The sequence below is a fragment of the Pteronotus mesoamericanus genome, unplaced genomic scaffold (assembly GCF_021234165.1).
Source record: "Pteronotus mesoamericanus isolate MK-2021 breed Mesoamerican mustached bat unplaced genomic scaffold, CSHL_Meso_final contig_20, whole genome shotgun sequence".
Taxonomy (NCBI): domain Eukaryota; kingdom Metazoa; phylum Chordata; class Mammalia; order Chiroptera; family Mormoopidae; genus Pteronotus; species Pteronotus mesoamericanus.
The window spans coordinates 75,632,438-75,645,612 of record NW_026555085.1 but is presented as its reverse complement, the minus strand read 5'-3'; the positions used below and the strand labels follow the sequence as shown (position 1 = coordinate 75,645,612).

Below are 13,175 nucleotides of genomic sequence, written 5' to 3'. Positions count from 1 at the left end.
AACAATCTTGTCCATTCAATAGGGGACTTATTAAATAAATTAAAGGATAACCCCACAGTGTAATATGTAGTAATTTACAAAAAAAAAAGAGGCAAATCTATTTAAACTTTTATGGAAAGGTATCTGCCAATATATAATAAAACAAAAAATAGTCACAGGACAGTAAGAATGTTATTATTCCATTTGTAGAAAACTAATATACACACAGACATGTGTACACAGAGACATTTATTTATATATTTGTAGAAAGTGTCTGGAAGGACACATACCAAATTATTAACAGTGGCTACCCCTAGAAAATAAGGGGTCAGTTAAACAGATAAATTTATGTTTTAGAATTCTATATGGTTTTGCTTTTTTAAAAAAGATACAGGGGTGGGAAAAAGTAGGTTTACAGTTACGGTATGCAAAACAGTTTATTCTTGTATTATTATTTATTAATTATTGTATTGTTTTGCATATGAAAAACTGTAGACCTCCTTTTGCCTACCTCTGTGTACTAAATTTACAATAACATTAAATGACAAGCTTTGGCTAAAAAGATATTTATTTTACTCCTATGTTTCTTTCTCTAAAGTAGTTTTATAGAATTCACCCCAAAAGTTATACATACATTAATTTTTGAAAAGTCTACGCTATAGAAAAAGGAATATCCTGTGCAACACAGTGCATGCTTGCTCAAGCACTGATGAAACAGCCTTCACTGAACAGACACCACTTTGTAATAGGAAAACTGGAACGTTTCCAAATAATATAAAAATATTTCCCAAAGATAAGTTATTTAAAGAAAGAAATAAAAATCCCTGAGTAGGCCAAAAACAACAGATACAATGACATAAGAAAATAGATTATCTAAGACCAGAAAGCATATTATTTAGCTAGTTGGTGTATATGTATGAGGCATATGTATTCATATGCATCTATGGAAATATTATACATACATACATATATATCATACATAAACATATTCACTAGATTTAGAATTATCATGCTCACATAATGTCAAACTAACACCTAAGTCTGGGAAAGGCAAATTTGCAAACATTAAGCACTTTATGACACAATTATGTGGATTCAGGATGGAAATTCTCATTCTCTTGGTTCTAATACTCGAGCACGTAGAATAGGCTCAATAAGTATTTGTCAAATTAATGGATGAATGAATGGAAATATATTTTGTAAAGCTAAAGCATATCACTTTTTCTTGTATCATGTTATGCTTCAGTAATAAGTCATTAGAGAACCAAAAATGATACATCCTCTAACTGGAAATAGTCTAGTCCAGAAACTATAGTATAGCAATTTTGAGTGTCATTCAGAAAGAATGGAAATGTGCTGGCTTGTTATCCATACAAGTAAATGTCATTATCATGGGCTTCTTAGGTCAAATAAAAATCAGATGTTCTTAAACCATGGAGACTAACAAGACAACCTATCCATGTTAATGCATGTTTTGTCACATAACCTATTTCAGTTCACACAGGTTGCTGTTAAATTAATGCTACATCTATGCAGATAGGTAATTTAAGGATTGGAAACAAGTGAAAACTTTAGGCATCTTAGGTGTGTTTACTTCCTTTCTGATGACGAACTTTTGTGATGAAAACAAAGGAATAACATAATTTAGTTACTTGTCCCTTTCTTATTTTTAAAGACATCTCAGCTTGGAAGAACTTCCAGAAAATATTTCCTTCATTTTTATGATTTCCTTCTCCAAAAGCAGTTTATATTTTAAATAGACCCCTAAACACAAAAGTATTGTTTTCAAATTACCCCACCAGAAGAAGGGACCAATACATTATGCATAAGAGCAGTAAACATAAAAATCCTTCAAAACTAGTATTTGTTTTCATGAAAAACTTGGGGACAAATTAAAAAGAGAGAAATAAAGAGGTAAGAAAGAGGGCGGGGTAGTAAATAATACTATATCTTTACCCAAAGCAAAACTATCTGTATTTACAAGTTGTTTAAAAATTTAGCAGAATAAAGATTATTTAAAGGCTTAAGTGGTTCTCTCTACAGCAAACTTGCTATTTAAGTTAACTAATTTTGCCTAAAGGATTTATTCATATAGTGAAGCATGTATGCCAAAATAGAAGTCTGAAAAGGCTGAATGTTGAGGTCTTAAAAATTTCCAAAAAAAAAAAAAAAATCAATGAGTTTTGTCAGTTTTTAAAGTTTGATAATCCTTGGGGATGATAAGGCACACATTTCTGTGTGTGTGTGTATGTGTGTGACAAAGAGAAACCAAGAAATAGAAAGGGTCAACATCAAAATAGCCTGTTGTCTATATTGACTTTAATTCAGCATATTCCCAAATTATGCCCACAATGGAACCATCATCTTTAAATATATCTACGAAAATGTGGAAAAATAGTATAGAGCATTGGAACTTGACAAGTACAAAGTTACTGGGCTGAGTTTTAATACAGATACTTATACACACACATTCATACCTCTACACATGTATACTTCAGTAACTCATGATTCTTTTCATTAATTTAGTTTCATTCTCTTTAGAGCACTGAGATTTTTGACAATTATGCCATCTGAAGGATGAAGGAATTACACTGCTTGGGCCACAGATGAAAACAAGGGCACATGGTGAGCCTTTATCTTCTGAAGAGTGGACTTGCTTGTTGGTACAAGTGGGAATTCAGCTGTTTACACCAAGTCTAATAGGATGGGCTGGAGGAAGGTTCAGGTATGAAGACAGTCCAAGCAATTCTCAGGAGAGGCATGCTCAGACAATTCTGAGGATAACTGGTTCTTATTTAAAATAATTTCTTCCAAGACCCATTAAGAAGGTCAGAATGATATAGATGTTTATAGTGTATGGAAGTAATCATTGTTTAAAAGCAGCAATCAGTATAAGGAGAGGACAGGATACCATGTTGGGAGTGTATCGGAGCTCGCGGCACTGTGGCCTGCGGAGAATCACGGGGACTTGAGACGGCAGGAGGCTCCTCTCCGTGTGATTCAGGACGCGACTCTCAGGTGCGTGTGCACTTCGGTATAGCTCCTACCCAGACCAGCTTAGTTAGATGAAATCATCTGCACTTCACCAGTGCATACCTGTCCGTGATCGTTTTCTCTGTTTTTTACAAAGGCAATAGATAGGAAATACAAATAAACCTAGGGGTAAAAAAAAAGAAGATTAAGCTCATCAGGAGGAGAGGCATTTAGGTTTATATACTTGAAAATTTTCTATTTTGCAAATGATTGACAAATAAACATTATTTAGCAATACATGAAAATGAAAAGAGGGAAGACCCCTATGCTACAAAATGTGTTTACTTCTACAAGATTTCATTTTTTATTATTTTTCTTTAGCTCTTTCCCTGCTTTAACAATCTCAGTGATACCAGTTTGAATATGAAATGTTTTATATCGAAACATCAAACCTTAGGTTTAAGCCATCTTCATTAATTCTGGTTACACCATTTACGCACTATGATATTCACACTTCATTTTCAGGCAGAATAACATACGGCTTAACAACATGGGCCGTGGAGCCAAATGTCAGGTCTCATTCCCAGCTCTACCACTTATGATTGGCCTAGGGAGCCTTAATTTCCTCAACAGTAAATTGCAGACAATGATAGTATCTACTATATAAAGCCCCACTCATTGTAATAATTTAAATGTCAGCTACTTTATAATTGTGTCTTACACCTGCAAATTACTTGCTAAATGAAACTTTACAGATGAAAAGTTATTTTATTTAGAAGAAAATTCCATCCATTAATTGAACCAATCATCAGTGATGACTTTATCTATAGCATTTGATATAGTATTCTCTAAGGCAATGGTTCTCCATGTGTGGTCTCTAGACCAGCAGCATCAGCATCACCTGAGAAGTTTTTAGAACCAGGAAACCATGTACCTGCCCCAACACTGAACAAAAAACTGTGGGGAAGGACCAGCAGCTTGTGCTTTAAGAGTCCTCCAGGTAAAAGCATGCTAGAGTCTGAGAAACCACTGTTTTAAAATACGTATTTGAATATATTTGCATGAATAAACTATACAAATCAATGATACACTTTCTATTTGTCAGTGCTAAAGTATACATTGGGTATATGTTCTTATCACATCAAAGGTATGTTTTTCCATCCAGGGCAGCCTTTCACTAGAACAAACCAAATACTCAAGCGTGTACCAGAGCTTCCTTTCTTTGGTGCTCCAACCTGAACTGAGAGTTGAAAATCTGGTTCTAGCCCACTGGGCTCTTTCACTAAAATACTAGTTGCATTCATATTGGTGTTAAAAGGGGGTTATTAGCGCATCATAGGACACATGTGTTCAAAGTGTTCATAGACTGAACAAGTGTCAAATACATCTTACATGAAACCGAGCCTCTGAATCTGTAAACCATTCACTGACTGCCTATCTAAAGCAAACATTGAACAGATACCATGTCCACTTAATAACAGACTCACAGTATGACATTTACACTCATACTCTCTCTGTGGCACTCAGAGAATTCTCAGCTCAGGTATGTTAAGTGTTTCTTACCGATTACAACCGCTATGGCCCCTAGTGCTAATCCCAGGACCAGGATTAGAGGTGCAACAAATAATTTTCCAGCTGGAAAACAAAAGGCAAAATCAGCAATGTTTTAATACTGCAGAGTGTATGTTATTTTTTAAAAAAGGAGTGATTATAATTAAGGCAAAATTTTTCTAAGGAAATGTATCAGGTGTATCACAAATATTCATATGTAGGTTTACTAACTTCACTTAAGTCCTGGGCACATTAGTCAAACATTTTATAAATCACTTATCCTTTATAAGATGAAAAAAAAAGAATTCCAAAGGTACTGGCTCACTTTACCAAGACCATTCATCTTTGTGCTTTTCCTTTAGATCTTGTCCGCTTTCAACTTTCAAGATTCCGAAAGATTAAGAGAGGAGTGGCACATTCTGAGCTGTGTCTCAAAAACATAATTGGCTCGCAAAATATAAAGCTAGTAGGTGCTGTGGAGGGCTTCAGCCCAAGCCCACATCTGAAAAAGTGATTTATTTACTTCTTGAATCCAAAGGAAACTAATAATATGAACACTTAATAACCACAAGTGAGATGTTCTCAGCACTAGAGTTAGAGAAATTTACTAATTAACATACACTATATTGAAAGTTACTGAGTGAATCATTTTAACAAATTTAAAAAAGATGCACTCTATAATACGTGCTAAGGCTAAATGCTGCTAAGGAAGCCACATGGCATCAGCCAGCCTTTTTTTCCCCCTAAGTTACTAATGGAGCACTGATTATAATAAACTCTAGTTACAGGCAAACATAGCAGAGTTTACAACTGGAACCCCACTAACTTTGAAAGGCGCTAGCGCACACACACTAAAAGCCTAATAGTTAATATCTTGTCGTTATGTGGTCATCCTGATCTTGAGGCACGTGACACGGCAGTGTAGCCTCCGAGCCCCAGCACAAGAAGAGGTGAGGAAGGGACGGAGGGACTTTGCAGTAGAATCACATAGCTGTTTAAGGAGAAACCGGCAACACCATTCTACAAGTGAAAGACAGTAATTTAGAATAACCAATTATATATAAAAAATAAAAACATAATGGAGCCAGACAAAAATGTCAATATTTTTTATTGAGAAATGGTCTTTGGAACCCATTGGAACCAGGATCTAGCTGATAGAAAAAATAGTTTTTAACATCTAATTTAGAAAGATTGCCATTCAATCGACACAATGTCTAACCTTGAGTTTTACTTATATTTTTTACCAATGACAGAATCCAATTAAGCAATACTAAATCTCGTTGAACAGTTATATCTTGTACATGATAAAAGTTATGCTTAACTGTTCAGAATATATTGGCTTGCATATTTTAAAAAATGTTTCTTTTTCCACACATGTAGCTCAGTAAGTTCATTCATATTTCCTTTTAAAATAATTACTAAAATTTTTATAATAGTAATGAAATATGACTGCAAAATAACTTATTTTTATTTTTAAAATTACTGAACTCTAAGACCCAGCTATGTGCTTCTTTCTCTGGGAAGTAATAAACTTATTCCAGTCATGAAATCAAAGTTAATATATGTTTTAGTTACTTTTGTTTTATTTTTTTATGTTTTATGTTTAAAACATATATGTTTATATGTTTTAGTTTTTTAAAGACAGTTTAATCCCTAAATTGTCTTTAGGGATTAAGCATACACTCTTTTATTCCTAGATCATCAATAATTCTTTTATTTTTTATTTTTAAAATAAACTATTGTTGGCCTATCTAAAAAAAACATTTAAAATGTTCTCCATATTACTATCATTTTTCTTTGCAAAAGAATTGCACAACATTTCCAATTCATTCAGTAGAGTATGAAAATCCAGCACTGAATATTAACTTGACAAAATATTTGCTGATCAATTGTCCAAATATGCATTTTATTTTAAATTACATGTCGCTACTACTAACAGTGAATATTTTTAAACATGTTTATCGGTTATTTATATTTCTTTAATTTTAGTTCCAGATTTTCTTTAAAAGAAGGATATATATATAAAGTATAAAGTATAAAGTATAAGGTACTTTATATATATATACTTTTTTATATGTAGATATAAAAAAGTATATATATACTTTTGATATATATACTAAAAGTATATATATACTTTTAATATATATACTAAAAGTGTGTGTGTATATAGATACTTTTAATATATATATAATTGGAGGGGGTTCTATTGTTTTTTGTTTATATAAATGATTTGCAATCTAGAAATCAATAAAAGATTTATATTTTCTTTTCCATTATATACTTTAATTTAATGCTTTGAATATTTGCATGAATCAGATGAGAAGGAAGCATTTTTCCTTGGTCACTTTTATTCCCCAGACCATTCATTGAATAATCAGCCTACTTTTTACCAGGGAGATGCTCCCATGTCAGAGGCTGCCAATCATTCTCCAATTTACGGTCTTCCTTTTTCTCTAGGAGCGGAACCTCTGATCTGCAGCTGGCACGAGGCCACATGGAGTGTAGACCATGGTTCCCACCCCCCAGCTGTGAGAGAAGAGCAGGCCCCTTCTCTGCCTCTGTCCAAGAACATCTGGAGGCAGTGGTCCCAAACTGAGGGAGCAAACTGAGTTACATCACGCAAAGAGAAAGGGTGAGAAGGCTTTGCTATGTTCAATCCATCTTCCCTCTTATATGGCAGGAAAATGGTAGGGTTGTGACTTACAGTGTAACCCCTTTCCTTGCCTTTTGTGCAGACAGGAGAGGTGGGCACCACTGCATGGGGAGTTAGGGTCCAATAGGAGTTAAGAAGCAGCTGTGCTGGGGGTGGGAAAATATGTGTGGGAGGGAGAGCTTATCTTAATGCCAGCTGCTCCCTACTTTGTCAGCTTTGTTCCGATACATGTGTGCACACACAGAATACAAAATAAGCCCAAAGAAAACCATTTACAGAAAGTCGACCATAACAATTTTTAAATAAAAACAGAAAAAAATGGTACAGAGTAAATATTTCCCTGCTGACAGTGTATATGGGCTGTCCATTCTACAGGTTGTTAAGCAGCTCAACTCTTGTATGACCTGAGAAAAGGATTCTTGTGAATGGAAGAAACCATCTTGCCACAAAATGGCATTGAAGTAGGAAAGAAAAGAACTAGCAATGCAGAAAATTGAGGATTTTATTAGGTTGTTCTCTGTATGTATAAGCCTTACAAATAGGTTACAACTCAACACTTAAATTTGCAATTAGTTATGATATTACTGTTATAAATAGGGGTTAGAGCCCCTGGCTATTCCTCCCAAGTCTACCTAACTAATAAATAAATATTGGTTATATAATTATAGTATATACCATTATAAGCAAATAAACACAATCATTGAAAATTATTAAAACCAATCTTGCCTATATTGAATTGTGCTGGCTATGGAAAATTATGTTTAAATTTCAGTAAGGACATTTTTATAGAAATCAGACAAGATTTTGGAAAATGGTGGCCCTGGTTTCCATAATAAGTTAAAGTGAATTTTAAAATGCATGTACTCTCTTCTACCTGATAGAAATATATCATCAGCTCAGCTTTGGTCTGATTAACCACCATACATATGATTCTGGAGAGGGGAGTGGTTCACAATAGTAGTGATGTAGGACTAAAGAGAGATGTAAAGAGATTTTCATGAAAGAACTAAGCAAAGGGAGGCAGAAACGGGGAAATGTGGAAGATGTTAAGAAGTATTGCACATAAATAGGAAAGACTCTCATAGAAAGACATACTAGAGTTTTTTGTGATGGAAACAGAGGAAGAAATCCCACGGTGGGCCCATTCCAGAGAGGTATGGTGCTAGGGAAAAAAACAGCTGTCGGGTCTGAAGAACATGGCCTTCCACAAAGGCAGTGGTACTAGGCCAGAGCAGGGATCTCTGTTTGTATTTGCATATTTGGGTGTGATATTGTGTGTTGCTGGGGATGAAGAGGGAGGAAAAAAGTTCAATCCAGAAAAATCTGCGCTTGGATATCTCAATTTGGGTTTGTATGCAATAAGGGCATTTGATATTCATTACATTAACTGTTAACTATTAATATTAACTATTAATACAATAGAAAATATAGACAATGACTTATCTACTATACAGATACAATGGGACTCCATTACAGGGCTCTTAAATGTATGGACTTTTTTTTTTTATTGTATTGTACATCCTCCATGAATGAAGAGAGCGTCTATGCGTAAGATTTGCTGTTAGGTATTGTCAATATAACAATAAATGGGATATTATTTCTCTCAACAAATACCTTAAAATAGAGTTTCAGAAATGTAAAAGACTAATGACTTCACATTTCTGCAGTGTAATTTATAATTTGGTTTTTGAAGAAAATCTGCTTGCTCATATAAGTAAAGCTCTGCTAACAAACTTAAGTTTTTAATTTTCAACTCAAAGAGAGAGAGAATATCTTCCCCCTGTTTGGGGGGAAAGGTCCCATTAGAATACCCAGCACATGGTCAGCATTATCACGGCTATTGCAGTTCTAGGTGCTAGCATCCCTGCTTACTTCTCAGGGAAGATTCCTCCAAGTCATGTTGGATACTCACCACAGACAGACCCTCTCACTAATCTCCTTAGGTGAGGTCTCTCTGGGAGGTAGCGATATTTGCATCCAAATATACTGAGGTTTGATGTGTGGTCTCCAAAGAAACGGAGCTGGCGGTATCTCTCTCCACATCGATAACAAAAATTAGTGTTACACTGTGAACAGGTCATATGATCACATCCTTCAGTTCTCTGGATGTGGATCTATATCAGCAAAAAAGGGAAAGGGAAGGAAAGGCTATTAAAAATTTTTAACAACTAAATCTGGCAAATGTTACAAAACAACACAAATTTCTCCAATATAAAAGCCTTACATAGCATTCCTGAAGCTGTCAATTTGCTTGTAATCAATCATGTTCTCCAAGATCATTATTTGTGTCAAATACTTCATGTGTGCAAAGCTCAATAACATTTCAGGTATTCACGCTGTTGGCTGATTATGACTAATACATAAACTAACACATTCCAAAGAAAACTCACATATCTTTCTAGACACATACCTGATTCGATGGTTAGGAGGCATTTTAAAATGCTGAGAAAGTGGATTTTGTTTATGCTATGATCTGCAAGAACAAGGTGACTTAGGGAGTAAGAGGTGATAAAGAGTTTTCCTTAAAAGCAAGGATGATGTAAAAACTTTTTGTGAACAAACATCAAGGAAGAGAAAGCTCCTTTTGTGGAAGGAAATGGTAGCAGCTCTAAGTGTACTACTCACAATACCATTTTAGTTTTTCCCTCTATCATTTGCAAATACCTTTGTAGAACTGTGTATAATTCTATCTGTGCAACTGAGTACCTTCCTCAATTGCTGCCATCAAGTTACACATAAATACAATTTCATCCTTAATGTAACAAGGATTTTATTCTTGAATAGTCCACCATTTACCCAGTGTGGTAGTCACTGTCTCAACCAGTGGGGCCATGTCATAACCAAGATTTTACTTGGAGATATAATTAGATGTTTGATACAGAATCCTCATGGACACTCATAAATTGAGCCACCTTTCACACCAGTATGAGGACGGTTAGTTTCTTAGGTGACCGTTCATGAAAAAGAACTAAATATTTCATGAAAAAAGGTGTGGTAACACTGTCCAACAATCATGTGACTGAAACAGAACCAACAAAATACAGACTTCCCATTTCATTACAGAGTGGGCACGTATTCAAGTCACATCTCACTTATTCTTACCATACATATATTAAAAAAAAACTTTTTAAGTTGACTTTACAGAGAAGAGAGAGAGAGAAAGAGAGAGAGAGAGAGAGAGAGAGAGAGAGATCTTGATTTGTTATTCCACGTGTTTTATGCATTCACTGGTTGCTTCTTGTATGTGCCCTGACTGGGGATTGAACCTGCAACCTTGGCGTACTGGGACAAAGCTCTGACCAACTGACTTATCCTGCCAGAGCTGCCACCTACCTACCTACCTATAGTTCTTTGTTAGAGAATGCATTAAAAATGTTCCCATTACCATTTTGACTACTGAGAGTTTCTACCCATGACTGTGCTTTGGGACTAGTATTCAGTTAATATTTTAATGCAGAGAACTTCACAATTAACATGTGAATTAATCCCTCCTGTGACTGTTTATCTCTTTCCCCTGGATACGCAGTATAGCTCCCTAAGCTTCTGTAGCAATGCAGTTATAATTATACTTCTCAAAAACTGGACAATGATTATGGAAATGGGATAAAATCATCCAGGAAAAAAAGAACTTTAATGTAAAAAGAGAAATTAAAAGGTTGAGAGATAAAGAAAATTATTCATTTCAAAATATAACATTTTCAGTGGTTTTACAAATAAATACTTTAAAGTTGTTAATTCCAAATCGCATGTAGTATTTCAGTCTTAGTGATTAAATAACTAAAATTGTGAACTTCAATGTAAAGAAACAGTACAAATTTTAAAAGGACTTCTGAGGCTGCTTTTAAAATAACACAAGATATTAACCATAGTAATGGCGAATGTTTCACTTGAGCAGTATATGTATTTTTCTGTGTGTCTGTCTACCTACCTACCTACCTACCTACCTACCTACCTACCTACATACCTGCCTACCTATTTATCTACCTAACTGGAGGGCTTCTAGGTGATAGTGACAATATTGGAGAAATATAACTAAGCAGAGGGCACCACATTACAGGCAGCACATGGTAAGCTGATGAACCAAGAAAGAAAGTGTATTAAGTTTCTAGTAGGATGTTAGATATTCAAAATCAGTAGTTGATTGTAGGTTAAATGTCTGTACCCTCCTAGTGGCTCATTGATTCTCAACAGGTGAACCTCACCCACATAGGAAGGTTGAAAGAAACAGGGTTTTGATTTTAAGAAGACCTCTGTTGAAATTTTGGCTCCACTAGCTGTATTACAAAATAAAAATAAAAAGGTTACTTCGACCTCTCCCAAGCCTCAGTTTTGATTATATTACTTACATGAGAAATGTGATAGTACTTGAACAGAGCTTAACCCACTAACACACACTGAGTCAGATCAATATGATATTGGTTCCCATTTTCTCTTTCTCTTTACCCACCTAAAAATATGAGAAACCAAATACCTGGGCAATGTAAATGCACACCTCTTAATTGCCAGGTGGTCCCCTTTCTTACTTCTTCCCGTGGGTTATTCTCAGGTGAATGCTCAACTAGAGAACACCTTCTTGGATAGGTAAGGGCGTATGAGCATCCGTCGTCAAGGCTTACTAGCAAATCGTTATTCGGTCAATAAGGGAAAATTTACTTTTTATGCCCTTGGCCAACCCATCCTTTTAAAATGGTACTGAATTTTTTTTCTTTTACCTAACAGTTTAGTCAGAAGGGGTCAGGGTTTTAGAATAATCTAATTGGAAGATTATCTGATTTGAGGGGCCCTCTTTAAAGAGAAGAATGTAAATTACAAACCCAAACTAGATACCTGGCCTAAGAAGGGACTTGTTCAAGTGAGGGTCTATGAAACCTAAACTTTTTAGCTTCCTGACAAATCCACCCCTAGCTCAGCATTTCTCCTCTGTTGTGCCCGCTTCTGGGAAGGATTCTGAAGAATGAATGCTGTGCTCATATCCACTGAGCACAGCGGACAGCACTGAGGAATAATGTGGGCCAAAGGTCCAGCTGGACCCTGGCACCATTTTGGGTCCTCCTTTAAAACCACCTGAATACTAGGAGAGAACATGTTCAAAGAGAGCTGCTGAGCAGCCAAAATAAAGGTGACTTCGTCACACACTCAATGTTTTAATTGTATACTGTATTAGATGTTAAAATGGAGACAATAAAGCTTAACATTTCCTGGTCACATAGCATAGTGTTGTATTTGACTTACAAAGAAAAAAGGACTAATATTTGTTCAGAGCCCATTATGTGCCAAGCATGTGTAAATAGATTAGCACCTTTAGGCCTCATAACCGTACCTCAAGGTTGGCATTCTTATAACCAGAGCTTAATCTATTAGAGCAAATGGAGAAAAGATTTTGATTTATGTCTGTTTATTATAAAACCAAAGGTCAATTATATCCTTTGTTAAGTGACAGCATAATCTTTGCATTGGTTAAACAAACATGTTTCCTCTCCCTCGTGAGGCAAATCTGAGCTTTTCCTCTTGTTTTAACTTTTTGGCGGGGGCGGGGGGGGGGCAGGGAGGAGGGCAGGGCAACTCATTTGTTCCTTTAAAACAGTATCAAAACTTTTTCTGACAGGAAGTTTGTTCTAATAAGTTAAACTTGTCAATGTCAGCTCATTTGCCTCAAAATTTCACCTACAATTTTCACTGTCATTTTATATCTGTGTGTAATATTGTTTCACTGCGTTCTCAAATCTTCTGAGATAAATTTACCTTTTCATTTAAATCACAAGATGGCAATTTATAGTCTCTCTGAACAGTCTTATTTCTAAAATAATATTCTGAATATGGCAGGCAACTAAAATATTGTTCATCCAATAATATTCTGCACAGGAGGTGATAAAATTCTAAGCTCTGCCAATACTACTAACCTTGTACATTGTGGGATGTACAAGGTTAGTAGTATGTTCACTATATTAGTTTGAATACTTTACACATGTAAAAGGCAATGATTTAATCATGAAACAATGATTTCATAATTTACCAACTG

At 35.1% G+C, this 13,175-nt stretch overlaps 1 protein-coding gene across 1 annotated transcript in view; it reads right to left on the bottom strand.

Annotated features, from left to right (window-relative positions):
- Positions 1-1,219: 1,219 nt before the first annotated feature.
- The window catches only part of RNF217 (ring finger protein 217), a 113,577-nt gene continuing 101,621 nt past the window's right edge, over positions 1,220-13,175 (bottom strand). Inside the window, exons 4-6 of the mRNA XM_054569912.1 lie at positions 9,069-9,270; positions 4,516-4,587; positions 1,220-3,135 (exon numbers count right to left, since the gene is read on the bottom strand). Coding sequence (XP_054425887.1) covers positions 3,062-3,135; positions 4,516-4,587; positions 9,069-9,270 — 348 coding nt within the window. The 3' untranslated portion in view covers positions 1,220-3,061. The remainder of the gene's footprint in view (positions 3,136-4,515; positions 4,588-9,068; positions 9,271-13,175) is intronic.